General features: G+C 46.6%; 1 protein-coding gene across 1 annotated transcript in view; it reads left to right on the top strand.

Annotated features, from left to right (window-relative positions):
* LOC139384445 (NT-3 growth factor receptor-like) overlaps positions 1-27642 on the top strand; it is a 130012-nt gene that overhangs the window by 66357 nt on the left and 36013 nt on the right. Inside the window, exons 6-11 of the mRNA XM_071129211.1 lie at positions 2354-2499; positions 3942-4083; positions 7669-7778; positions 8086-8287; positions 12937-12980; positions 13929-14031. Coding sequence (XP_070985312.1) covers positions 2354-2499; positions 3942-4083; positions 7669-7778; positions 8086-8287; positions 12937-12980; positions 13929-14031 — 747 coding nt within the window. The remainder of the gene's footprint in view (positions 1-2353; positions 2500-3941; positions 4084-7668; positions 7779-8085; positions 8288-12936; positions 12981-13928; positions 14032-27642) is intronic.

Raw genomic sequence — 27642 nt, 5'->3', positions numbered from 1 at the left:
CATGGATTTTATAATGTTGTTTGTTTTTCCCCATATACCACTTTCCATCAGTTTGCAGACTTTCATGATTCACTGAAATCAACACAGAATTAAATTTTCCTTTTCTTTTACCTTTATTTAACTAAGTCATTTAAGAACAAATGATTATTTTCAATGACAGCCTAGGAACAGTGGGTTAACTTCCATGTTCAGGGGAACAGTGGGTTAACTGCCTTGTTCAGGGGAACAGTGGGTTAACTGCCTTGTTCAGGGGAACAGTGGGTTAACTGCCTTGTTCAGGGGAACAGTGGGTTAACTGCCTTGTTCAGGGGAACAGTGGGTTAACTGCCTTGTTCAGTGGAACAGTGGGTTAAATGCCTTGTTCAGGGGAACAGTGGGTTAAATGCCTTGTTCAGGGGAACAGTGGGTTAACTGCCTGGTTCAGGGGAACAGTGGGTTAACTGCCTTGTTCAGGGGAACAGTGGGTTAACTGCCTTGTTCAGGGGAACAGTGGGTTAATGCCTTGTTCAGGGGAACAGTGGGTTAAATGCCTTGTTCAGGGGAACAGTGGGTTAACTGCCTTGTTCAGGGGCAGAACGACAGAATTTTACCTTGTCAGCTCGGGGATTCGATCTTGCAACCTTTCGGTTGCTCTAACCACTAGGCTACCTGCCGCCTCGCCTGAGAAGACTTTGCCTTTGTTTTGGTTCATTTGTTTGTCAATTAGGGTGTGCAGGGTGAATACGTGGTCTGTCGTACGGCAATTTTACATTTGCTCATTACATTGTTTACACTGATGTATGTGTCTGCTCTTAATGATAATGCAGAGGATTTCCCCAAGGTTGCTGTTGACGCTTATCCCACGGTAGTTATTGGGTTCAAATTTCTCTTTACTTTTGTGGATTGGGTTAATCAGTCCTTGGTTCTAAATATTGGGGGAAGATGCCAGAGCTGATTGATGATTGATTGAGGTTGATGTTAGATTCTCTGGTTTCTTCCATTACATTGAGCTGATTGATGATTGATTGAGGTTGATGTTAGATTCTCTGGTTTCTTCATTACATTGAGCTGATTTCTGAGGTGCTGTTCACTAGTGTATTTCTGTATTGTTTTAGTGATTCACCATAGCGAAGAAGTAGACTCAGGTTTTCTGGGTCTCTATGTTTTTGGTTGGACAGGTTTCTCAATTTCCTTATGTTTTTGCATTCTTCATCAAACCATTTGTCATTGTTGTTAATTTTAGATTGTCTGCTTGAAATGTTTAGATTTGATGGGGAAGCTGAGAGGTAAAATATACTGTTTAGATTTGATAGGGAAGCTGAGAGGTAAAATATACTGTTTAGATTTGATAGGGAAGCTGAGAGGTCAAATATACTGTTTAGATTTGATAGGGAAGCTGAGAGGTCAAATATACTGTTTAGGTTTTCTACTGCCACGTTTACACCTTCACTATGACAGTGGAACGTTTTGTCCAGGAAATCATCTAGAAGGGATTGAATTTGTTGTTGCCTAATAGTTTTTTGGCAGGTTTCTACACTACTTTCCTTCCATCTATGATGTTTCTTAATATTACTCAGTTCCTTTGGCGCCTCATGATTCAGTATTGCTCTTTTCAAGTAGATGTGATTTTGCTGTGATCTGATAGGGGTGTCAGTGGGCTGACTGAACGCCCTGAAAGACTCTGGGTTGAGGTCAGTGATAAACTGGTCTACAGTACTACTGCAAAGGAATGAGCTATAGGTGTACCTACCATAGGAGTTCCCTCGAAGCCTCCCATTGACTATGTACATACCCAGCGTCGAACAGAGATGCAGGAATTGTGACCCATTTTTGTTGGTTATGTTGTCATAGTTGTGTCTAGGGGGGCATATGGGGGAGGGAATGCTGTCCCCTCCAGGCAGGTGTTTGTCCCCCTGTGTGCTGAGGGTGTCAGGTTCTTGTCCAGTTCTGGCATTTAGGTCTGGAAATGGTTGATCTCCCCCTCCAGGATGGAGAATCTGTGATTGTTAAAGTATGGGGATTCTAGTGGGGGGATATAGGTAGCACACATGAGGAAATGTTTCTCTGTCTCTGTCTCTCTCTCTCTCTCTCTCGCTCTCTGTCTGTTTCTCTCTCTCTCTCTCTCTCTCTCTGTCTGTCTCTGTCTCTCTCTCTCTCTCTCTCTCTCAATCTCTCCCTCTGTCTCTCTTTCTCTTTGTCTCTCTCTGTCTCTTTCTCTCTGTCTCTCTTTCTCTTTGTTTTTCTCTGTCTCTCTCTCTCTCTCTCGGTCTTTCTCTTTCACTCTGTCTCTCTCTCTGTCTCTCTCTCTCTCTCACTCTGTCTCTCTCTCTGTCTTTCTCTCCTCTCTCTCTCTCTCTGTCTCCTTCTCCTCCAGACGTACCAGAGATCAGTGTAAGCCACAACAGTAGCCTGATGATGATAGAGGGTGATAATGTAACGGTCAGCTGTAATGGGTCAGGAGCTCCCCTCCCCGAAGTCGACTGGACCGTCGCTGGACTACACTCCATCAACACACACCTGGTGAGACATACACACACCTGGTGAGACATACAGACACCTGGTGAGACATACAGACACCTGGTGAGACATGCACACACCTGGTGAGACATACACACACCTGGATGGATGCACACATGTAACCAGGCACACACACAGGTCACCTTAATAATCTAATCTCCTGTCCTCTAGTTCTCCAGTCTAAAGTGTACTGCAGTCTAATGTCCACCAACCCTATTCATCTCCTCTAGTTCTCCAGTCTAGCGTGTACTGTAGTCTAATGTCCACCAACCCTATTCATCTTCTCTAGGTCTCCAGTCTAACGTGTACTGTAGTCTAATGTCCACCAACCCTATTCATCTCCTCCAGTTCTCCAGTCTAACGTGTACTGTAGTCTAATGTCCACCAACCCTATTCATCTCCTCTAGTTCTCCAGACTAACATGTACTGTAGTCTAATGTCCACCAACCCTATTCATCTTCTCTAGGTCTCCAGTCTAACGTGTACTGTAGTCTAATGTCCACCAACCCTATTCATCTCCTCCAGTTCTCCAGTCTAACGTGTACTGTAGTCTAATGTCCACCAACCCTATTCATCTCCTCTAGTTCTCCAGTCTAACGTGTACTGTAGTCTAATGTCCACCAACCCTATTCATCTCCTCTAGTTCTCCAGTCTAACGTGTACTGTAGTCTAATGTCCACCAACCCTATTCATCTCCTCCAGTTCTCCAGTCTAACGTGTACTGTAGTCTAATGTTGTGTTCTCCGCTCATCTCCTTTCCTCTCCTCTCCTCAGTCAATCAATTGTATTTGTATTTATTTTTACATCAGCATATGCCACAACGTGCTTATAGAGAAACCCTGCATTAATCCCCCAATCAGCACACGATGTAGATGTAGAAGCATGGTGGGTAGGAAAAACTCCCCAGAAAGGTAGGAACCTAGGAAGAAACCTAGAGAGGAACCAGGCTCTGAGGGGTGGCCAGTCCTCTTCTGGCTGTGCCGGGTAGAGAGGAACCAGGCTCTGAGGGGTGGCCAGTCCTCTTCTGGCTGTACCGGGTGGAGATTATAAGAGTACATGGCCATCAAGACCAGATTGTTCTTCAAGATGTTTATAGATGACCAGGAGGGTCAAATAGTCATTATAGAGGCTGCAACAGCTCAGCACCTCAGGAGTAAATGTCAGTTGGGTTTTCATAGCCGAGCATTCAGAGGTAGAGAGGTAGAGAGGTAGAGAGGTAGAGAGGTAGAGAGGTAGAGAGGTAGAGAGACAGAGAGACAGAGAGGTAGAGAGGTAGAAAGACAGAGAGGTAGAGAGGTAGAGAGACAGAGAGGGAGAGACTAATGTGTATGGTAGTCTAATGCCTTGTTCTCTCCTCTCCTCTCCTCTCCTCTCCTCTCCTCTCCTCTCCTCTCCTCTCCTCTCCTCTCCTCTCCTCTCCTCTCCTCTCCTCTATGTCTCTCTAGTCTAATGTCTACTGGCCCAACATCCATTCTATTAACCTGACGCTAGTCAACGTAAGTCGAGACGACAACGGCTTCCTGCTCACCTGCATAGCAGAGAACCTAGTGGGAATGACCAACGCTTCCATCCAGCTGGCTGTACAGTGTAGGTTTCAATCTACGTGTGTGTGTGTGTGTGTGTGTGTGTGTGTGTGTGTCCAATGGTTATCATTCCCAACTGTACAGTGTAGGTTTCAATCCACGGGTGTGTGTATATATGTGCATGCGAACAGCATAGCAGAGAACTTGTTAGGAATGATAACCGTTGGAGGATATATACAGTATGGGATTCATCCCAATGGCTCCCTATTCCCTATAGAGTGCACTACTAATGACCAGGACCCAATGGCTCCATATTCCTTTATAGTGCACTACTTATGACCAGGACCCAATGGCTCCATATTGCTTTATAGTGCACTACTTATGACCAGGACCCAATGGCTCCCTATTCCCTTTATAGTGCACTACTAATGCCATATATGATATATATGTGAAACTATATGTGATATGTGGTTGTCCACCTAGCTATCATGTGATATGTGGTTGTCCCACCTAGCTATCATGTGATATGTGGTTGTCCCACCTAGCTATCATGTGATATGTGGTTGTCCCACCTAGCTATCATGTGATATTTGGTTGTCCCACCTAGCTATCATGTGATATGTGGTTGTCCACCTAGCTATCATGTGATATGTGGTTGTCCCACCTAGCTATCATGTGATATGTGGTTGTCCCACCTAGCTATCATGTGACTGTGATATGTGGTTGTCCACCTTGCTATCATGTGATATGTGGTTGTCCCACCTAGCTATCATGTGATATGTGGTTGTCCCACCTAGCTATCATGTGATATGTGGTTGTCCCACCTAGCTATCATGTGATATGTGGTTGTCCCACCTAGCTATCATGTGATATGTGGTTGTCCCACCTAGCTATCATGTGATATGTGGTTGTCCCACCTAGCTATCATGTGATATGTGGTTGTCCCACCTAGCTATCATGTGACTGTGATATGTGGTTGTCCACCTTGCTATCATGTGACTGTGATATGTGGTTGTCTACCTAGCTATCATGTGACTGTGATATGTGGTTGTCCAACTGTCTATCTTATGATATGTGGTTGTCCAACTAGCTATCTTGTGATATGTGGTTGTCCAACTGTCTATCTTGTGATATGTGGTCGTCCAACTAGCTATCTTGTGATATGTGGTTGTCCAACTAGCTATCTTGTGATATGTGGTTGTCCACCTAGCTATCTTGTGATATGTGGTTGTCCACCTAGCTATCATGTGACTGTGATATGTGGTTGCCCGCCTAGCTATCATGTGACTGTGAAATGTGGTGGTCACACCTAGCTATTATGTGATATGTGGTTGTCCAATTAGCTATCATGTGATATGTGGTTGTTCACCTAGCTATCATGTGACTGTGATATGTGGTTGTCCCACCTAGCTATCATGTGATATGTGGTGTCCCACCTAGCTATCATGTGATATGTGGTGTCCCACCTAGCTATCATGTGATATGTGGTTGTCCCACCTAGCTATCATGTGATATGTGGTTGTCCCACCTGGCTATCACGTGATATGTGGTTGTCCACCTAGCTATCATGTGATATGTGATTGTCCCACCTAGCTATCATGTGATATGTGGTTGTCCCACCTAGCTATCATGTGATATGTGGTTGTCCCACCTAGCTATCATGTGATATGTGGTTGTCCCACCTAGCTATCATGTGATATGTGGTTGTCCCACCTAGCTATCATGTGATATGTGGTTGTCCACCTAGCTATCATGTGATATGTGGTTGTCCCACCTAGCTATCATGTGATGTGTGGTTGTCCACCTAGCTATCATGTGATATGTGGTTGTCCCACCTAGCTTTCATGTGATATGTGGTTGTCCCACCTGGGATCCACGGTGGTGGTGCAGTAGAACGTGTGTATCTGTCTTTGTCTTATCCCGTGTAAATAGCCGGTATCCATCTTAATCTCACTTTCTGTCTACGAACTGAATATATTTTCCTGCAACCCGCCTCACCTAATGTGGTACGGATCTGCTATTTCTATTCCTTATAACTGGAACTTCCATCAGGAGCTAGCCAGCTAACTAGCTACTAGTCTTTATTAGCCACGGCTAGCTGTCCTCTAGCCAGCTAACTAGCTACTAGTCTTTATTAGCCACGGCTAGCGGTCATCTAGCCAGCTAACTAGCTACTAGTCTTTATTAGCCACGGCTAGCTGTCCTCTAGCCAGCTAACTAGCTACTAGTCTTTATTAGCCACAGCTAGCTGTCCTCTAGCCAGCTAACTAGCTACTAGTCTTTATTAGCCACGGCTCGCTGTCCTCTATCTAGCCAGCTAACTAGCTACTAGTCATTATTAGCCACGGCTAGCTGTCCTCTAGCCAGCTAACTAGCTACTAGTCTTTATTAGCCACAGCTCGCTGTCCTCTAGCCAGCTAACTAGCTTCTAGTCTTTATTAGCCATGGCTAGCTGTCCTCTAGCCAGCTAACTAGCTACTAGTCTTTATTAGCCGCAGCTAGCTGTCCTCTAGCCAGCTAACTAGCTACTAGTCTTTATTAGCCACGGCTAGCTGTCTTCTAGCCAGATAACTAGCTACTAGTCTTTATTAGCCGCAGCTAGCTGTCCTCTAGCCAGCTAACTAGCTACTAGTCTTTATTAGCCACGGCTAGCTGTCCTCTAGCCAGATAACTAGCTACTAGTCTTTATTAGCCGCAGCTAGCTGTCCTCTAGCCAGCTTACTAGCTACTAGTCTTTATTAGCCATGGCTAGCTGTCCTCTAGCCAGCTAACTAGCTACTAGTCTTTATTAAGTGGTTTAATCATATCAGTGTTTTAATCATATCAGTGTTTAATCATCCCAGTGTTTAAATCATTCATGTTTTGCATTGTGAAATCTAGCTTGTGGAATTGGCCAACCATTAATTAAAGTTAGAAGACACCATTGTGTGTCAAAATCGTCACAGTTTCTTCTGTCCTCAGTTTCCCCTTCCAGTTCCACCAGTCATCCTGAAACTGTCCGAGCCATGCTGTGTCAAAACCTTCACAGTTTCTTTTGCTCCCCTTCCAGTTCCACCAGTCATCCTGAAACTGTCCGAGCCATGCTGTGTCAAAACCTTCACAGTTTCCTCTGCTCCTCTTCCAGTTCTACCAGTCATCCTGAAACTGTCCGAGCCATGCTGTGTCAAAACCTTCACAGTTTCCTCTGCTCCCCTTCCAGTTCCACCAGTCATCCTGAAACTGTCCGAGCCATGCTGTGTCAAAACCTTCACAGTTTCCTCTGCTCCTCTTCCAGTTCCACCAGTCATCCTGAAACTGTCCGAGCCATGCTGTGTCAAAACCTTCACAGTTTCCTCTGCTCCCCTTCCAGTTCCACCAGTCATCCTGAAACTGTCCGAGCCATGCTGTGTCAAAACCTTCACAGTGTCCTCTGCTCCCCTTCCAGTTCCACCAGTCATCCTGAAACTGTCCGAGCCATGCTGTGTCAAAACCTTCACAGTGTCCTCTGCTCCCCTTCCAGTTCTACAAGTCATCCTGAAACTGTCCGAGGCATGCTGTGTCAAAACCTCCACAGTTTCCTCTGCTCCCCTTCCAGTTCCACCAGTCATCCTGAAACTGTCCGAGCCATGCTGTGTCAAAACCTTCACAGTTTCCTCTGCTTCCCTTCCAGTTCCACCAGTCATCCTGAAACTGTCCGAGCCTGAGCGGCGCCATGACACCTGCATAGAGTTCACAGTGAGAGGCTATCCCTACCCGACGCTGCGATGGTACCACAAACAGGTGTGATTTTATTCCTTTTGATTCATTTCTAATATGTAAAGCAGCATGTACATATTCTGGTCTTAGAGACCACAAGAGGTGCAGGTTTTAGTTTTTACCCCAGAACTACACAGCTAACTGAAACAATAAACGGCTTGATGCTGAGTTAGTTATATCAATCAGGCGACTAATGCTTGGGGAAAACCCAAAACAGCCACCCCTTGGGGTTCCCCCAGATTCAGGATTCAGAACCACTGATGTCAAGAGTCTGGGTCTTTTGAAAAGGTAAAAAAAAATGAAACCGTATTCTAATCATGATTGTACACAGAGGGAGATCCTGCAGAGTGAGTACATCAGAACAGAGATGGATTTCTACCGGGACTATCTGGAGGGATGTCTGACTTTTATCAACCCAACACACTACGATAACGGAAACTACACGCTGCAGGCCTCCAACTCCCTGGGGACCATCACCAAGACGGTCTACGGACACTTCCTCACGGCTCCTCCCTTTGACCCTGACCCTGACGGTAACCACAACATTTTCTTAGACAGGGACACATCATACAGCAAAAGCTATAGGTCTCAGAACAGTGAGAAATGATGCATTGCAGCAGATTTAGCTATAAAAGCTCATTTGAATTATTCACATCACTCAGAGCTTCTCTAGTGGTAGAAGACAGTCTGACCCCATTGGGATTATTCACATCGCTCAGAGATTCTCTAGTGGTAAAAGACAGTCTGACCCCATTGGGATTATTCACATCACTCAGAGCTTCTCTAGTGGTAGAAGACAGTCTGACCCCATTGGGATTATTCACATCGCTCAGAGATTCTCTAGTGGTAGAAGACAGTCTGACCCCTGAGAATTGGTGGTTTATTAACTTGATGAATGTTAGCAGAATATCCCTCTTTTCACTCATTCATTCATTTCACATGACCACTTTTTCATCTATTTTTCAGAAATTGTGGACTACGGTAAGTGTTTTGACTTACTAGTGTTATTCTATTATTATGTTGTGAATGTTAGTTCTGTATTGTGGAGTTACGGCGCGCCGCTCTGTTTTGAGACAGCTTGTAATGGAGACGCAGGGAGTCAGGAAGCAGGAGTCAGGAAGCAGGAGTCAGGAAGCAGGAGTCAGGAAGCAGGAGTCAGGAAGCAGGAGTCAGGAAGCAGGAGTCAGGAAGCAGATGTCAGGAAGCAGATGTCAGGAGTCAGGAAGCAGGAGTCAGGAAGCAGGGGTCAGGAAGCAGGAGTCAGGAAGCAGGAGTCAGGAAGCAGGAGTCAGGAAGCAGGAGTCAGGAAGCAGGAGTCAGGAAGCAGGAGTCAGGAAGCAGATGTCAGGAGTCAGGAAGCAGGAGTCAGGAAGCAGATGTCAGGAGTCAGGAAGAAGGAGTCAGGAAGCAGATGTCAGGAGTCAGGAAGCAGGAGTCAGGAAGCAGGAGTCAGGAAGCAGGAGTCAGGAGTCAGGAAGCAGGTGTCAGGAAGCAGGTGTCAGGAAGAAGGAGTCAGGAAGCAGGAGTCAGGAAGCAGGAGTCAGGAAGCAGGAGTCAGGAAGAAGGAGTCAGGAAGCAGGAGTCAGGAAGCAGGAAGCAGGAGTCAGGAAGCAGGAGTCAGGAAGCAGGAGTCAGGAAGCAGGAGTCAGGAAGCAGGAGTCAGGAAGCAGGAGTCAGGAAGCAGGAGTCAGGAAGCAGGATTCAGGAAGCAGGTGTCAGGAAGCAGGAGTCAGAAAGCAGGAAGCAGGAAGAAGGAGTCAGGAAGAAGGTGTCAGGAAGCAGGTGTCATGAAGAAGGAGTCAGGAAGCAGGAAACAGGAATCAGGAAGCGGGAAGCAGGAGTCAGGAAGCAGGAGTCAGGAAGAAGGAGTCAGGAAGAAGGAGTCAGGAAGCAGGAGTCAGGAAGCAGGAAGCAGGAGTCAGGAAGCAGGAGTCAGGAAGAAGGAGTCAGGAAGAAGGAGTCAGGAAGCAGGAGTCAGGAAGCAGGAGTCAGGAAGCAGGAGCCAGGAAGCAGGAGCCAGGAAGCAGGAGCCAGGAAGCAGGAGTCAGGAAGCAGGAGCCAGGAAGCAGGAGCCAGGAAGTAGGAGTCAGAAGTCAGGAAGAAGGAAGCAGGAAGCAGGAGTCAGGAAACAGGAGTCGGGAAGTAGGAAGCAGGAGTCGGGAAGCAGGAAGCAGGGTCATGAAGCAGGAGTCAGGAAGCAGGAACAGGAGTCAGGAAGTAGGAAGCAGGAGTCCGGAAGAAGGAGTCAGGAGTCAGGAAGCAGGAAGCAGGAAGCAGGTGCAGTTGGTGAGTTTAATAATAACGAACATGGAGAGATACAAAACAAGAGACTCGTCTGGACAAGAGAACAGAACCAATACTACCTGATGAGTGAGGCTACAGAGAGCTAGATAAAAGGGGAGTAATCAAGATAGTAATGAAGTCCGAGTGTGCATAATGATGGCTGCCAGGTATACATAATGAGGGTTGCCAGGTGTTCATAAGGAGGGTTGCCTGGTGTACATAAGGAGGGTTGCCAGGTGTGCATAATGAGGGTTGCCAGGTGTACGTAATGAGGGTTTCCAGGTGTGCATAATGAGGGTTGCCAGGTGTGCGTAAAGGGGGTCAATGGAACGGGGATCTAACTGTTCTGACATTGAGGAGGGCTCATAATAATGTCTGGAATGGAGTCAATGGAATGGGGATCTAGCTGTTCTAACAGGCAGGGAGGAAGGCTCATAATAATGTCTGGAATGGAGTCGATGGAACGGTATCAACCCTAGTTTACATGAAGTGGACGTCACCGTAACCCTGGATTGTATGACTGGAATAACCCTGGATTGTATGATTGGAGTTACCTTGGATTGTATGATTGGAATAACCCTGGGTTACATGATTGGAATAACCTTGGATTGTATGATTGGAATAACCCTGGATTGTATGATTGGAATAACCCTGGATTACATGATTGGAATAACCCTGGATTGTGTGATTGGAATAACCCAGGATTGTATGATTGGAATAACCCTGGATTGTATGATTGGAATAACCCTGGATTGTATGATTGGAATAACCCTGGATTACATGATTGGAATAACCCTGGATTGTATGATTGGAATAACCCTGGATTGTATGATTGGAATAACCCTGGATTACATGATTGGAGTTACCTTGGATTGTATGATTGGAATAACCCTGGATTGTATGATTGGAATAACCCTGGATTACATGATTGGAATAACCCTGGATTACATGATTGGAATAACCCTGGATTACATGATTGGAATAACCCTGGATTGTATGATTGGAATAACCCTGGATTGTATGATTGGAGTTATCCTGGATGAAGAGAGGGAGGGTTGAAGGCAGGGTGGGATGAAGGGAGGGATGAAGGGAAAGAGGGCAGGAGGGTTGAAGGGAGGGATGAAGGGAGGGGGGTTGAAGGGAGGGAGGGTTGAAGGGAGGGAGGGAGGGATGAAGGGAGGGATGAAGGGAAAGAGGGCAGGAGGGTTGAAGGGAGGGAGGGAGGGGGGATGAAGGGAGGGAGGGATGAAGGGAGGGTTGGATGAAGGGAGGGAGGGGGGGATGAAGGGATGAAGGCAGGGAGGGATGAAAGGAGGGAGGGTTGAAGGGAGGGAGGGGGGATGAAGGGAGGGTGGGATGAAGGGAGGGATGAAGGGAAATAGGATAGTAGGGTTGAAGGGAGGGAGGGTTGAAGGGAGGGAGGGATGAAGGGAGGGAGGGTTGGAGGGAAAGAGGGCAGGAGGGAGGGAGGTTTGAAGGGAGGGAGGGTTGAAGGGAGGGAGGGAGGTTTGAAGGGAGGGAGGGAAGGTTGAAGGGAGGGAGGGTTGAAGGGAGGGATGGTTGAAGGGAGGGAAGGAGGGTTGAAGGGAGGGAGAGAGGTTTGAAGGGAGGCAGGGAGGTTTGAAGGGAGGGAGGGAAGGTTGAAGGGAAGGAGGGTTGAAGGTGGGGAGGGTTGAAGGGAGGGTTGAAGGGAGAGAGGGCAGGAGGGTTGAAGGGAGGAGGGTTGAAGGGAGGGTTGAAGGGAGGCAGAATTGAAGGGAGGCAGAATTGAAGGGAGGGAGGGTTGAAGGGAGGCAGGGTTGAAGGGAGAGGGCAGGAGGGTTGAAGAGAGGCATGGTTGAAGGGAGGGTTGAAGGGAGGCAGGGTTGAAGGGAGGGTTGAAGGGAGGTAGGGTTGAAGGGAGGAAGGAAGGGAGAGAGGGCAGGAGGGTTGAAGGGAGGGAAGGTGCTGCTCATAGTTGTTACGGGCTGATAAAAAGGACTGCTAATTCAACACACACAGACACACAGACACAGAGACACACAGACACACAGACACACCGACACACGGTCACAGACACACCGACACACAGACACAGAGACACACAGACACACAGACACACAGACACACAGACACACAGACACAGACACACACAGACACACAGACACACCGACACAGACACAGAGACACACAGACACCCCCAATTCCTCTCTGATCTTCAGCCTCCTCTCATCCTTCAGATTCTATCCGACAGCAGCCAACAGAGACTCCATTTCATGGTTGTGTGATTCTGTGTCTGTGTGTGTTTGTGTGTGTGGGTGCGAGTCTGTGTGTGTGTGGTGTGTGTGTGTGTGTGTGTGTGTGTGTGTGTGTGTGTGTGTGTGTGTGTGTGTGTGTGTGTGAGTTTGTGTGTGTGTGTGTGTGTGAGTTTGTGTGTGTGTGGTGTGTGAGTCTGTGTGAGTGTGTGTTGTGTGAGTCTGTGTGAGTGTGTGTTGTGTGAGTCCGAGTGTGTGTGTGGTATGTGAGTCCGTGTGAGTGTGTGTGTGGTATGTGAGTGTGTGTGTGTGTGTGTGTGTGGTATGTGAGTCCGTGTGTGTGTGTGTTCACTGCTCCAGCTTGTCCTGTTCATGTCCTCTGTTCTTTTATATTAATAACCTCCAGTGTATAACATCTTCTGATAAGGAAACTGTTTTATGTGAAATGGGATTTAAAGACTCCAGCCTGTCGGTCGATTTTTACTCCACAATTCTGCTCTGGAGTTAGAGTGAGTCCCAAATAGAACCCTGTTCCATATATAGCACACTACAAGGCAAGGAGGGCCCTGGGCAAAGCTAGTGTACTATGGAATAGTGTGCCATTTGGGAGTAGGTTGTATTCTCCAGTGCTCCTACTGTCTCTGTCTGTATTCCAGGTAGCCCAGTGCCATCAGACAATGCCATCAAGCCGGAAGAGGAGACGTTTGGGGTGAGTTTATAATGACACAGGGTCTATCTCAAATAGCACACTAATCCCTACATAGGGCACTACTTTAGACCACAGTCCATAGGGCTCTGTTCAAAAGTAGTGTAGGTTCTCCTGGTTTCCACAGTACTGGGGCTGGCTAGAATCACCTGTCTCTCTGTCTGTCTCCTGGTGTCCACAGTACTGGGGCTGGCTAGAATCACCTGTCTCTCTGTCTGTCTCCTGGTGTCCACAGTACTGGGGCTGGCTAGAATCACCTGTCTCTCTGTCTGTCTCCTAACCTGTCTGTCTGTCTCCTAACCTGTCTGTCTGTCTCCTAACCTGTCTGTCTGTCTCCTAACCTGTCTGTCTGTCTCCAGGTGTCGATAGCAGTAGGTCTGGCTGGTTTCACCAGTCTGTCTGTCTCCTAACCTGTCTGTCTGTCTCCTAACCTGTCTGTCTGTCTGTCTGTCTGTCTGTCTGTCTGTCTGTCTGTCTGTCTGTATCCTAACCTATCTGTCTGTCTCCTAACCTGTCTGTCTGTCTCCTAACCTGTCTGTCTGTCTCCAGGTGTCGATAGCAGTAGGTCTGGCTGGTTTCACCAGTCTGTCTGTATCCTAACCTGTCTGTCTGTCTCCTAACCTGTCTGTCTGTCTCCTAACCTGTCTGTCTGTCTCCAGGTGTCGATAGCAGTAGGTCTGGCTGGTTTCACCAGTCTGTCTGTCTCCTAACCTGTCTGTCTGTCTCCTAACCTGTCTGTCTGTCTGTCTGTCTGTCTGTCTGTCTGTCTGTCTGTATCCTAACCTATCTGTCTGTCTCCTAACCTGTCTGTCTGTCTCCTAACCTGTCTGTCTGTCTCCAGGTGTCGATAGCAGTAGGTCTGGCTGGTTTCACCAGTCTGTCTGTCTCCTAACCTGTCTGTCTGTCTCCTAACCTGTCTGTCTGTCTCCTAACCTGTCTGTCTGTCTCCAGGTGTCGATAGCAATAGGTCTGGCTGGTTTCACCAGTGTTCTCCTCATCGTCCTCTTCATTCTCATCAACAAATATGGCCGAGGCAACAAGTTTGGATTGAAGGGTAAGTCATAGTGCACTACATGACCAAACGTATGTGGACACCTGCTCCTCCAACATCTCATTCCATAAATCATTGGCATTAATTAAAGTTAAATAAAGGTTAAATACAAAAAATTAAAAAATATGGAGTTGGTCGCCCTTTTGTTGCTATAACAGTCTCCACTCTTCTGGGAAGGCTTTCCACTAGATCATAGAACATTGCAGCTGGGACTTCCATTCAGTCACAAGAGCATTAGTGAAGTCTGGCACTGATGTTGGGTGATTAGTCCTGGCTCATCCCCAAAGGTGTTCGATGGGGTTGAGGTCAGGGCTTTGTATAGGCCAGTCAAGTTCTTCCACGCTGATCTCGACAAACCATTTCTGTATGGATCTTGATTTGTGCACGTTGGCATTGCTGGAACAGCATGCTGAAACAGGACAGGGCCTTCCCCAAACTGTTCCCACAAAGTTGGAAGCACAGAATTGTCTAGAATGTCACTGTATGCTGCAGCGTTAAGATTTCCCTTCACTGGAACTGAGGGGCCCGAACCATGAAAAATGGCCCCAGACTGTTACTCCTCCTCCACCAAACTTTTATTTTAATAAATTTGATTTCACCTTTATTTAAGCAGGTAGGCCAGTTGAGAACAAGTTCTCATTTACAACTGCGACCTGGCCAAGAATAAAGCAAAGCAGTACGACACAAACAACAACAGCAGAGTTACACATGGAATAAACAAACTGGCCAGCTGGCTGACTGGGGTCTGACTGGCCAGCTGGTAGACTGCGGTCTGACTGGCCAGCTGGTAGACTGGGGTCTGACTGGCCAGCTGGTAGACTGGGGTCTGACTGGCCAGCTGGCTGACTGGGGTCTGACTGGCCAGCTGGCTGACTGGGGTCTGACTGGCCAGCTGGCTGACTGGGGTCTGACTGGTCAGCTGGAAGACTGGGGTCTGACTGGCCAGCTGGAAGACTGGGGTCTGACTGGCCAGCTGGCTGACTGGGGTCTGACTGGCCAGCTGGCTGACTGGGGTCTGACTGGCCAGCTGGTAGACTGCGGTCTGACTGGCCAGCTGGTAGACTGGGGTCTGACTGGCCAGCTGGTAGACTGGGGTTTGACTGGGGTCTGACTGGCCAGCTGGCTGACTGGGGTCTGACTGGCCAGCTGGTAGACTGGGGTCTGACTGACCAGCTGGTAGACTGGGGTCTGACTGGCCAGCTGGTAGACTGCGGTCTGACTGGCCAGCTGGTAGACTGGGGTTTGACTGGGGTCTGACTGGCTAGCTGGCTGACTGGGGTCTGACTGGCCAGCTGGTAGACTGGGGTCTGACTGGCCAGCTTGTAGACTGGGGTTTGATTGGGGTCTGACTGACCAGCTGGTAGACTGGGGTTTAATTGGGGTCTGACTGGGGTCTGACTGGCCAACTGGTAGACCAGGGTTTGACTGGGGTCTGACTGGCTAGCTGGCTGACTGGGGTCTGACTGGCCAGCTGGTAGACTGGGGTCTGACTGGCCAGCTTGTAGACTGGGGTTTGATTGGGGTCTGACTGACCAGCTGGTAGACTGGGGTTTGACTGGGGTTTGACTGACCAGCTGGTAGACTGGGGTTTGACTGGGGTCTGACTGGCCAGCTGGCTGACTGGGACCTGACTGGCCCGCTGGCTGACTGGGACCATACTGGCCCGCTGGCTGACTGGGACCATACTGGGCAGCTGGCTGACTGGGACCATACTGGGCAGCTGGCTGACTGGGGTCTGACTGGGGTCTGACTGGGACCTGACTGGGGTCTGACTGGGACCTGACTGGGACCTGACTGGGGTCTGACTGAGACCTGACTGGGGTCTGACTGGGGTCTGACTGGGGTCTGACTGGGACCTGACTGGGACCTGACTTTGACCTGACTGGGGTCTGACTCTCCGGTTGCCAGCGTCGCTGCATCACCTTCAGAAGAAAGTCGGTGGGTAAAACCCTTTTCTATATTCAGCAATATGTTTTGGACAAATGTTGCAGGGCCCAGATAACGATTATGGACAGGACCCACGATCAGATCTAGTAGCAATGGTGGAAAAGAGTAAAAATCAATTTTCCCTTCTGGCTGCGAAAAACAACTAGAAGGAAAGCTTCTTCTTTTAATCAATGATTAATTTTTTTGTGGGAGATTAAAATGTATCTTTGACATATTCTGAAAGTTACGAAGCGTGTGGCCAATTCTATTATTTCCAGTGAGGCCATAATAATAACTGTTAAAGCTTCTGCCATTTCTAAGCTGGCTTTGGTCTCTGCATCTCCCTTTCCTTCTGCCTCCAACTCTCTCTCATGTTTTGCCCTCCACATCTTGACATTTGGAACGGAACTAGTTTCATATTTTTTATAGTATTGAGTCTATTGACGTACCGGTGCGTCAATCTAAGTAACATAATTTATAAAAACATTTATATCTGTCAGTTTAATAAGCTGGAGATGCCTTTTCTGCATGGGCTGTGTCTTAATACACAGCATCCTCCTGTCGCCCTTCCCTATCTGAGGTGGAAATGTCTCAATACACAGCATCCTCCCTGTCGCCCTTCCCTATCTGCAGTGGAAATGTCTTAATACACAGCATCCTCCTGTCGCTCTTCCCTATCTGAGGTGGAAATGTCTTAATACACAGCATCCTCCTGTCGCCCTTCCGTATCTGAGGTGGAAATGTCTCAATACACAGCATCCTCCTGTCGCCCTTCCCTATCTGAGGTGGAAATGTCTTAATACACAGCATCCTCCTGTCGCCCTTCCGTATCTGAGGTGGAAATGTCTCAATACACAGCATCCTCCCTGTCGCCCTTCCGTATCTGAGGTGGAAAGAGTCAGATTTATACCGCTGTTCATCAGACCGGTAGACATCCTGAAAACGTCGGTAGCATCCTAACGGTCTGGCGAACAAACTAATACGGTGTTCTCCGTTTTGCTGTATGACCTCCACGAGTGACTCGTCTGAAATCCGTATGTTCTCCGTTGTGCTGTATGACCTCTACGAGTGACTCGTCTGAAGTCCGTATGTTCTCTGTTGTGCTGTATGACCTCTACGAGTGACTCGTCTGAAGTTCGTATGTTCTCCGTTGTGCTGTATGACCTCCACGAGTGACTCGTCTGAAGTCGGTATGTTCTCCGTTGTGCTGTATGACCTCCACGAGTGACTCGTCTGAAGTCGGTAACGCCGACGTGTCAACTTTTGTCTGAGGTGTCTGAACTGTTTTACCCCACTGTAAGAAGGGGAGACTCTCACCAACACGACGGTGTTCTCCGTTGTGCTGTATGACCTCCACGAGTGACTCGTCTGAAGTCGGTAACGCCGACGTGTCAACTTTTGTCTGAGGTGTCTGAACTGTTTTACCCCACTGTAAGAAGGGGAGACTCTCACCAACACGACGGCGTTCTCCGTTTCGTTCTATTTCCCCCAGCAGTGTTATGGGACTGGTCTGAAGGTAACCCTGACAAAATAATGGAAGAACAAAGGTCGTTTTGTGCCAACAACAACAACAAGGGGTTAAATGTGTCAAAACATTTATACACATTTCCTGAGCTTTCTTATATCTCCTAGATATATGACATACACTTCAAAAACATTTGTAACAATACTGTCTGTAGAGTGATGTTAGGGAGGGGACATGAACTCAGAACCAATACTGTCTGTAGTGATACTAGGGAGGGGACATGAACCAATACTGTCTGTAAAGTGATGTTAGGGAGGGGACATGAACCAATACTGTCTGTAGAGTGATGCTAGGGAGGGTACATGAACACAGAACCAATACTTTCTGTAGTGATACTAGGGAGGGGACATGAACACAGAACCAATACTGTCTGGAGAGTGATACTAGGGAGAGGACATGAACCAATACTGTCTGTAGAGTGATGTTAGGGAGGGGACATGAACCAATACTGTCTGTAGAGTGATGTTAGGGAGTGGACATGAACCAACACTGTCTAGTGATACTAGGGAGGGGACATGAACACAGAACCAATACTGTCTGTAGAGTGATGTTAGGGAGGGGACATGAACTCAGAACCAATACTGTCTGTAGTGATACTAGGGAGGGGACATGAACCAATACTGTCTGGAGAGTGATGTTAGGGAGGGAACATGAACCAATACTGTCTGTAGAGTGATGTTAGGGAGGTGACATGAACACAGAACCAATACTGTCTGTAGTGATACTAGGGAGGGGACATGAACACAGAACCAATACTGTCTGTAGTGATACTAGGGAGGGGAGATGAACCAATACTGTCTGTAGTGATACTAGGTAGGGGACATGAACCAATACTGTCTGTAGTGATACTAGGGAGGGGACATGAACCAATACTGTCTGTAGTGATACTAGGGAGGGGACATGAACCAATACTGTCTGTTGTGATACTAGGGAGGGGACATGACCACTGAACCAAAACTGAGACCGCCCCCAGCAGCTTACACTCGTAAGAATGTTTACGTATTTAACCTATCAAACAACTGACAGCCTTCCCAATCTTCCTCAGTTTCCCACTACCTTTTGTTCTACCTTTCTACAGTTGTTTCCCATATCTTGTTTCAGTGTTTGAAGACCTAGATCTCCCAGTAGAATGTGTTGCATATCAGAAACTGAAAGGCTGTCAGCAATAATCTCCACAATACACCCAGTCTGTTGTCCTTGTTCCAGGAATACAGCATTATTTTACAGCACATGTAATAACGGTGAACAGGACTAAGGCCCTCATTGATTGGTAGTGTTTCTGACTAGCCCTGTATATTTTCATTCTACTATACATTGATTGGTAGTGTTTATCTCTGCTATCCCTGTCCCTCCTTGCCTTCTCACCCCCTTCTCCCTCCCCTTCCTCTGTCCCCCCCATATTGTGTCTCACTTCCACTAGGAATGGTGAGGCTGATTCCACTTGTTCAGCTTGATAATTAGTGACAATTAGTGACAAAGTAATTTACTTACTCAAGGAAGCTCATTGAGCAAATGGTGCCAATTAACTGATGCTAATGTACCCAGAAATGCGTAAAAAAAGCACCAAACCCCCATTATAGACCAGACGTTTACTACTGAGAGGAGGAGGAGGAGGAGAGGAGAGGAGGCATGGAGGAGGAGGAGAGGAGTAGGCATTGAGGAGGAGGAGAGGAGGAGGCGAGGAGGAGGAGGAGGAGGAGGAGAGGAGGAGGTATGGAGGAGGAGGAGAGGAAGAGGCATTTGAGAGGAGAGGAGGAGACATGGAGGAGGCATGGAGGAGGAGGAGAGTAGGAGACATGGATGAGAGGAGAGTGGAGGGGGAGGAGGAGACATGGAGGATGAGGAGACATGGAGGACGAGGAGAGAGGAGAGGAGGAGAGTTCTGACTGACTGTTGGTCTTTGCTCTCTCTCTCTCAACCTGAGGTGGTGGAACTTTACTCAGCCTTAATGTAGACCCTTGGTTCAACCCATTTGGTCAGCACTCCCCTGTAAAACCCTTGGTTCAACCCATTTGGTCAGCACTCCCCTGTAAACCCTTGGTTCAACACTCCTCTGTAAACCCTTGGTTCAACCCATTTGGTCATAACTCACCTTAATGTATATACAAATATACAGTACTATTTCACAGCTTAATGTGTCCTACACAGTTCCACAACAATATACAGTACTATTTCACAGCTTAATGTGTTTTTCTGATGAAACTGTTGTTCATGATTGCCTACTGTAATGCATCACCACTTACAGTATATGTTTTTGCTGTTTGTAACACAGGAAAAGGGGTTTATCGATACATCTCCGTTTGGGATAGATAACCTTTTGTGTTATTTTTTAGTGTGTTCCAATTGTCCCAGAAGGGATTAGATTCTCTGGTTTCTTCATTACATTGAGCTGAGGTGCCATTCCTTCTTTTTCCATATTTCTGTGTTCTCGTATTGTTAAAGTGATTCACCATAGCTAAGAAGTAGACTCGGGTTTTCTGGGTCTCTATGTTTTTGGTTGGACAGGTTTCTAAATTTACTTTATCATTGTTAATTTTCTTAGATTGTCTGCTTGACATTTAAAAATGTATTTGGGCATTTACCTTACGACAGGTCAAATATTTTTTTTAACCTTTATGGCAAGTCAGTTAAGATCAGATTCTTATTTTCAATGTCAGCCTAGAAACAGTGGGTTAACTCCCTTGTTCAGGGGCAGCACGACAGATTTTCACCTTGTCAGCTCGGGGATTCGATCTTGCAACCTTTCGGCTACTAGTCCAACGCTCTAACCACTAGGCTACCTGCCACCCTATGCTGTTTAGGTTTTCTACTGCCCTGTTTACCTTCACTATTACAGTGAAATGTTTTGTCCAGGAAATTGTCTAAAAGGGATTGAATGTGTTGCCTAATTGTTTTTTGGTAGGTTTCCCTACTACTTTCCTTCCATCTATCGCATTTCTTAATATTGTTTCGTTCCTTTGGCTTTGATGCCTCATGATTGAGTATTGCTTTGTTCAGGTAAACTTGTGATTTTGCTGTGATCTGATAGGGGTGTCTGTGGGCTGACTATGAATGCTCTGAGAGGCTCTTGTTCAGGTGAAATGGACAAAAATGAATGGGAACATATAGCCATTGGACGAAACATATACACAATTTCAAATATCACTCAATTGGACTGCAGTTTTTTCAAACCATATTGCATATGGCAAATGCCAAGTGTCTTACATCAAAAATCCCAAAGATGGTGAGCGCGCTCAACCGTTAATTTTCATATTGCAAATGGACATCAAGTCAAGTCCCAAATGTCAAATTTTGAAAATTAAATGTATCACCCTCTAAAAAAGTGCTTTTTAGGACCGTTTTTTGAAATTCTTTAATTTTTTGGGGTCAATTATACATGTATAGCAACTGTATGAACATACCTTAGTCATATATTATTGTCATATTATTTTTTCTTGTCCATAAGGCATATGTTTTGTCCATTTGCAATATGATATCATAGGAATTCATAAGTCAGTCAAAAGTCAGTGAACCATTGCCAAATGCCATAAGAAATGTCAAAATGCAATATGAACATATTGAAAGTGCCAAATCAGGATGTTATGTCCATTTGCCATATATGATCATAGGAAGTCGGTTTCAAAACCCAAAAGTCAGTGAACCATGTCCAAATAGCATTTATACTGCCCAAATGATATATATCACTATGTTAACCTGATTAGCGTAACCCCCCCCCCCCCCCCCCCCCCCGCAACAGCCAGTGAAAGTGCAGGGTGCCTAATTCAAAACAGCAAAAATCTCATCATTAAATTTACACCATTTTAAAGATACAATTCTCTTCAATCCAGCCACAGTGTCTGATTTCAAAAAGGATTTACAGCAAAAGCACCACAAACAATTATGTTAGGTCACCACCAAGCCACAGAAAACACAGCCGTTTTTTTCAGCCAAAGAGAGGAGTCACAAAAAGCAGAAATAGAGATAAAATTCATCACTAACCTTTGATGATCTTCATCAAAACACACTCATAGGACTTCATGTTACACAATACATGTATGTTTTGTTTGATAAAGTTCATATTTATATAAAAAAATCTGAGTTTACATTGGCACGTTACGTTCGGTAGTTCTAAAACATTCAGTGATAATGCAGAGAGCCACAACAATTTGCAGAAATACTCATAATAAACATTGATAAAAATATGACTATTATACATGGAACTTTAGATAAACTTCCCCTTAATGCAACCGCTGTGTCAGATTTCAAAAAAACTTTACGGAGAAAGCAAACCATGCAATAATCTGAGTACAGCCTTTAGACAACAAAGCAGCCAAAAAGATACCCTCCATATTGGGTAGTCAACATTACTCAGAAATAGCATTTTAAATATTAACTTACCTTTGATTATCTTCATCATAATGCACTCCCAGGAATCCCAGTTCCACCATAAATGTTTGATTTGTTCGATAATGTCAGTTATGTCCAAATATCTTCTTTTGTTAGGGCATTTGGTAAACAAATCCAAAAGCGCGTACAGGTCGCGCCGAACATCGGACGAAAAGTTAAAAAAGTTCCGTTACAGTCCGTAGAAACATGCCAACCTAAGTATGGAATCAATCTTTAGCATGTTTTTAACATAGAACTTCAGTAATGTTCCAACCGGACAATTCCTTTGTCTGTATGTACAAATGAAGTGGAACGAAGCTACCTTTCACGTGAGCGCGCCAGACTGGGGCTGTGGCACTCTGCCAGACCACTCACTCAAAGAGCCCTTATGAGCCCCTCCTTAAGAATAGAATCCTCAAAACAGGTTCTAAATACTGTTGACATCTAGTGGAAGCCTTGGGAAGTGAAACATAACTAATATCACCCTGTATCTTCAATGGGGGCTGAGTTGAAAAACTACAAATCTCAGATTTCCCACTTCCTGGTTGGATTTTTCTCAGGTTTTCGCCTACCATATGAGTTCTGTTATACTCACAGACATCATTCAAACAGTTTTAGAAACTTCAGAGTGTTTTCTATCCAATACTAATAAGAATATGCATATATTAGCATCTGGGACAGAGTAGGAGGCAGTTCACTCATCCAAAAGTGAAAAAGCTTTTGCCCGGTTCAAATGTTATTGATTATTATGACTAAAAACAACATGAGGATTGATAATAAACATCGTTTGACATGTTTTTACGAACTTTACTGATGCTTTTCGGATTTTTCGTCTGTTTGATGTGACTGGCTTTGAGCCTGTTGATTACTGAAACTCACAAATTTCGCAGCGCTCCGAACCCACCTTAACAGATTCGTTTGAACACGCTGCAACTGGATCTAACTTTTTTGGGGGAAAAAAAACATGGAATTTACCGTGACAGCGGAAAAATTACCAACATTTAAAAAAATTGTAAAACGGAAACCGAATGTCTGAGAGACTTTGTTTGACTTCCCGGAAGATCTAGCATGGCCCGCCACCATCGGCAATTTTTTAAAAGCATTCACGGACGCCTAGTAAGGGACTGTACATTTGCAATATGGAGATTCTCATCGATCATACAGCAAATGCCGAAAAGTGCCCTTCATGTATGGAGGACTTCTGACCAGGGGCTATAGGGCTCTGGTCACATGACTTCCTGTTCTCTTCATAGTGGAGGACTGCTAAATAATATTCAGGTGTTAACTCCAACAAACACAAGTCACAACTTCTATAGGAGGGTTTTGTCTCTGAGAAATACTCACTCTAAAGCCAACAACTACAACTGTAAAACAGTGTCTCTCACACCGCAGTCTGACTTCCTGCTAAGGGACAGAACTTGACTGGAGAAAGTTGCACTGTTTCATTGTGTGTGTTTCTTTAGAGTACATCAGAGTTGATCTGATGGAAGACCTCTGCTCTTAGTCTGCTTCCCAGATGGCACCCTATCCTCTATATACTGCATTACCTTGGACCGGCGCCCTGGTTAAAAGTAGTGCACTGAATACGGTGCAAATTGGGACACAAGCTTAGATATATTCTACTGGAGATATGCTGTCTCAGAACCCAATTCACAGCTACTGCATCTTATAAAACTCCTTCCAGAGACCACAGGGACGTTTTCTTCAGCGTCAGAACCCATTCACAGCTACTGCAACTTATATAACTTCTTCCAGAGACCACAGGGAGGTTTTCTTCAGCGTCAGGTAGCATTGATCCAGTCTGCAGGATGTTATCGCTCAACAGCCCAACTTCTCCTGTTCTCCCATCCTCCCTTTACCTCTTCTCTGTAATCTGGCCCTCCCAGGGAGACATTTCTGAGTGGGTTCTGAGTTGGGAGCCAGACAGAAACGTAGTGCTGTAGCATTGTGCAGAGCTGGACAAAAATATTATATATAGGAAATAGGTTGCGATTTGGGATGTAACCTCTGAGTGTGTAGTGGAGCCGTAGTGCTCATAGTTCAGAGAACTGAAACTTTTCAAATGATCAAACTCCTTCCAGAGACCACAGGGAGGTTTTTATCAGACGCCAGGTAGCATTGATGCAGTCTGCAGGATGTTGACTACTTTGACCAGAGCCAATAAGGTACTATTGGACCCAGAACATCTACAGCCTCTGATTGTGAGTGGGTATTGGACCCAGAATATCTACAGCCTCTGATTGTGAGTGGGTATTGGACCCAGGCCGTCTACAGCCTCTGATTGTGAGTAGGTATTGGACCCAGAACATCTACAGCCTCTGATTGTGAGTGGGTATTGGACCCAGAACATCTAAAGCCTCTGATTGTGAGTGGGTATTGACCCAGGCCATCCACAGCCTCTGATTGTGAGTGGGTAATGGACCCAGGCCATCCACAGCCTCTGATTGTGAGTGGGTAATGGACCCAGGCCATCTACAGCCTCTGATTGTGAGTGGGTATTGGACCCAGAACATCTACAGCCTCTGATTGTGAGTGGGTATTGGACCCAGGCCGTCTACAGCCTCTGATTGTGAGTGGGTCATGGACCCAGGCCACCTACAGCCTCTGATTGTGAGTGGGTATTGGACCCAGAACATCTACAGCCTCTGATTGTGAGTGGGTAATGGACCCAGACCGTCCACAGCCTCTGATTGTGAGTGGGTCATGGACCCAGGCCGTCTACAGCCTCTGATTGTGAGTGGGTATTGAACTAGGCCATCTATAGCCTCTGATTGTGTTTTGGGTATTGGATCCAGGCCATCTACAGCCTCTGATTGTGAGTTGGTATTGGATCCAGGCAAACTACAGCCTCTAATTGTGATTGGGTATTGGATCCTGGCCATCTACAGCCTCTGATTGTGATTGGGTATTGAACTAGGCCATCTACAGCCTCTGATTGTGAGTTGGTATTGGATCCAGGCCATCTACAGCCTCTGATTGTGAGTGAGTAATGGACCCAGGCCGTCTACAGCCTCTGATTGTGAGTGTGTTTTGACCCAGGCCGTCCACATCCCAGAGGCCGCTCCTGTCGATCAGATCTCTTTTTATTCTATGCCAGGGCTTCTTTAATACATCAGATGTTTTCTCCTATTCATCATCCTTTTCTGCCATATTTATTTCAAGTGGCTGAGTCTTCAGACAGAACCTCAAGTGGTTTAAAATGGTCACTTCACATAACGCCCAGGAGACTGACGTCGTTCTATCACCTCTCTGAACTGGAGGGTTGAGATGCTGGCCCTGATGATAGGATTACGACCTAAATGTCACACTATTCTCTACATAGTGCACTACTTACGATGGGACTCTGGTCATAGGTAGTGCACTATTTTCAGTAGGGAATAGGGTGAATGTTTGGGACGTAAATGAGGACTGTATGACTGGATCTATATGATTATTTACTCAGTTGTCAAGGTGACGAGAAGGCTATACCTTGTGGTAGAATCAGCTCCAATATCACCCTGTCATTCTCTACCTAAATCAGCTCCAATATCACCCTGTCATTCTCTAGCTAAATCAGCTCCAATATCACCCTGTCATTCTCTAGCTAAATCAACTCCAATATCACCCTGTCATTCTCTCACTAAATCAGCTCCAATATCACCCTGTCATTATGTCACTAATTCAGCTCCAATATCACCCTGTCATTCTCTCACTAAATTAGCTCCAATATCACCCTGTCATTATGTCACTAAATCAGCTCCAATATCACCCTGTCATTCTCTCACTAAATCAGCTCCAATATCACCCTGTCATTCTCTACCTAAATCAGCTCCAATATCACCCTGTCATTCTCTCACTAAATCAGCTCCAATATCACCCTGTCATTCTCTAACTGAATCAGCTCCAATATCACCCTGTCATTCTCTAACCCGAATCAGCTCCAATATCACCCTGTCATTATGTCACTAAATCAGCTCCAATATCACCCTGTCATTCTCTCACTAAATCAGCTCCAATATCACCCTCGCATTATGTCACTAAATCAGCTCCAATATCACCCTGTCATTCTCTCACTAAATCAGCCCCAATATCACCCTGTCATTATGTCACTAAATCAGCTCCAATATCACCCTGTCATTCTCTAACTAAATCAGCTCCAATATCACCCTGTCATTACGTCACTAAATCAGCTCCAATATCATCCTGTCATTCTCTAGCTAAATCAGCTCCAATATCACCCTGTCATTATGTCACTAAATCAGCTCCAATATCACCCTGTCATTCTCTAACTAAATCAGCTCCAATATCACCCTGTCATTATGTCACTAAATCAGCTCCAATATCACCCTGTCTGTCACGACTTCTACCGAGGGTAACTTCTCTCCCTGTTCGGGCGGCGCTCGGCGCTCGGCGTCGCCGGTCTACTAGCCACTACCGATCCCTTTTTCTTTTTCTGGTTGTTTTGTCTGTGTTTCTTTTCACACCTGGTTTTCAATTGCTTTGATTTCTGTGGGTATATAGGGCAGCTGTTACCTGCCGTAATTCGTGCAGGATTAGACTTGTGTGTATTGCGTTCGATGGTATTTGATGTTTGTTGTTTTTTTCGCATTTACGCACGTGTATGTAAAGTGTCGGAACTGTGTTAGTTCCTCCGTGTGTTTGCACGATTATTCGAGAGCGTAGTTTGGGGATTTTTGTTCTGTGCCATTTGCATTGCTGGACTATTATTAAACACGCTCCTCAGACATCCCTGCTCTCCTGCGCCTGACTCCTACACCTCTCACCAAGACGCATGTTATCACAGAATCCTGCACCAATATAATTATGGAGTCAGCAGGAGCAGACGCACTTCCAGGGTCCGTGGAGGAGCGAGTTCAACACCACACGGCAGTGTTACACCGACTGGGGACCGCCATGGATCAGGTGATGGCGACGATGGGGAGATGGGAGAGAGGTGGCCTTCCCACACCGTTATCAGCTACACCCCAACCAGTACCACTACCCTCTCCTTCATTGCCTGAGCACAGTGGAATTCGACTCACCCTCCCGAGGGAGTATGATGGGACGGCGGCCGGGTGCCAGGGTTTCTTACTCCAGATGGACCTATACCTGGCGACCGTTCGTCCGGCTCCTTCGGGGGGTGAGAGCGTGAACGCCCTCGTCTCCTGCCTCGCAGGTAAAGCCCTGGAGTGGGCCAACGCGGTGTGGAACGATCCTGACTCGGCGAGGGACCACTACCCAGAGTTCACCCGCCGCTTTCGGGCCGTGTTTGATCACCCACCTGAGGGTCGAGCGGCGGGTGAACGGCTGTTCCATCTGAGGCAGGAGAGGAGGAGTGCTCAGGACTTTGCTCTAGAGTTCCAGACCTTGGCCGCTGGCGTGGGATGGAACGACAGGGCCTTGATCGATCACTATAGGTGTAGTTTGCGTGAGGACGTCCGTAGGGAGCTGGCCTGTAGAGACACCACCCTGTCCTTGGACCAATTGATTGACATGTCCATTCGGTTGGACAACTTGCTGGCGACCCGCGGACGTCCAGATCGGGCTCTGTCAGTTCCATCTCCCAGCTCCACCACTCCAACACCCATGGAGCTAGGAGGTGCTTCAGCGAGGGCGACCGGAGGAGGGGGCCTTTCCTGTGCCAGCTGTGGTCGCAGAGGGCACACTGCTGACCGGTGCTGGGGGGGTCCCCCCGGGAGTCGAGACGCCAGGCCGAGCACTGCCCGGACACCTCAGGTGAGTCGGCACCAGGCTCACCCAGAGCCCCCTGTTGGTCACGTGTATGTATGGATTGTTTTTCCTAAATTTTCCCCTCTTTC

Source organism: Oncorhynchus clarkii, chromosome 26 (assembly GCF_045791955.1).
Source record: "Oncorhynchus clarkii lewisi isolate Uvic-CL-2024 chromosome 26, UVic_Ocla_1.0, whole genome shotgun sequence".
NCBI classification, from domain to species: Eukaryota; Metazoa; Chordata; class Actinopteri; order Salmoniformes; family Salmonidae; genus Oncorhynchus; species Oncorhynchus clarkii.
This window is presented reverse-complemented; position numbering and strand designations above follow the sequence as displayed.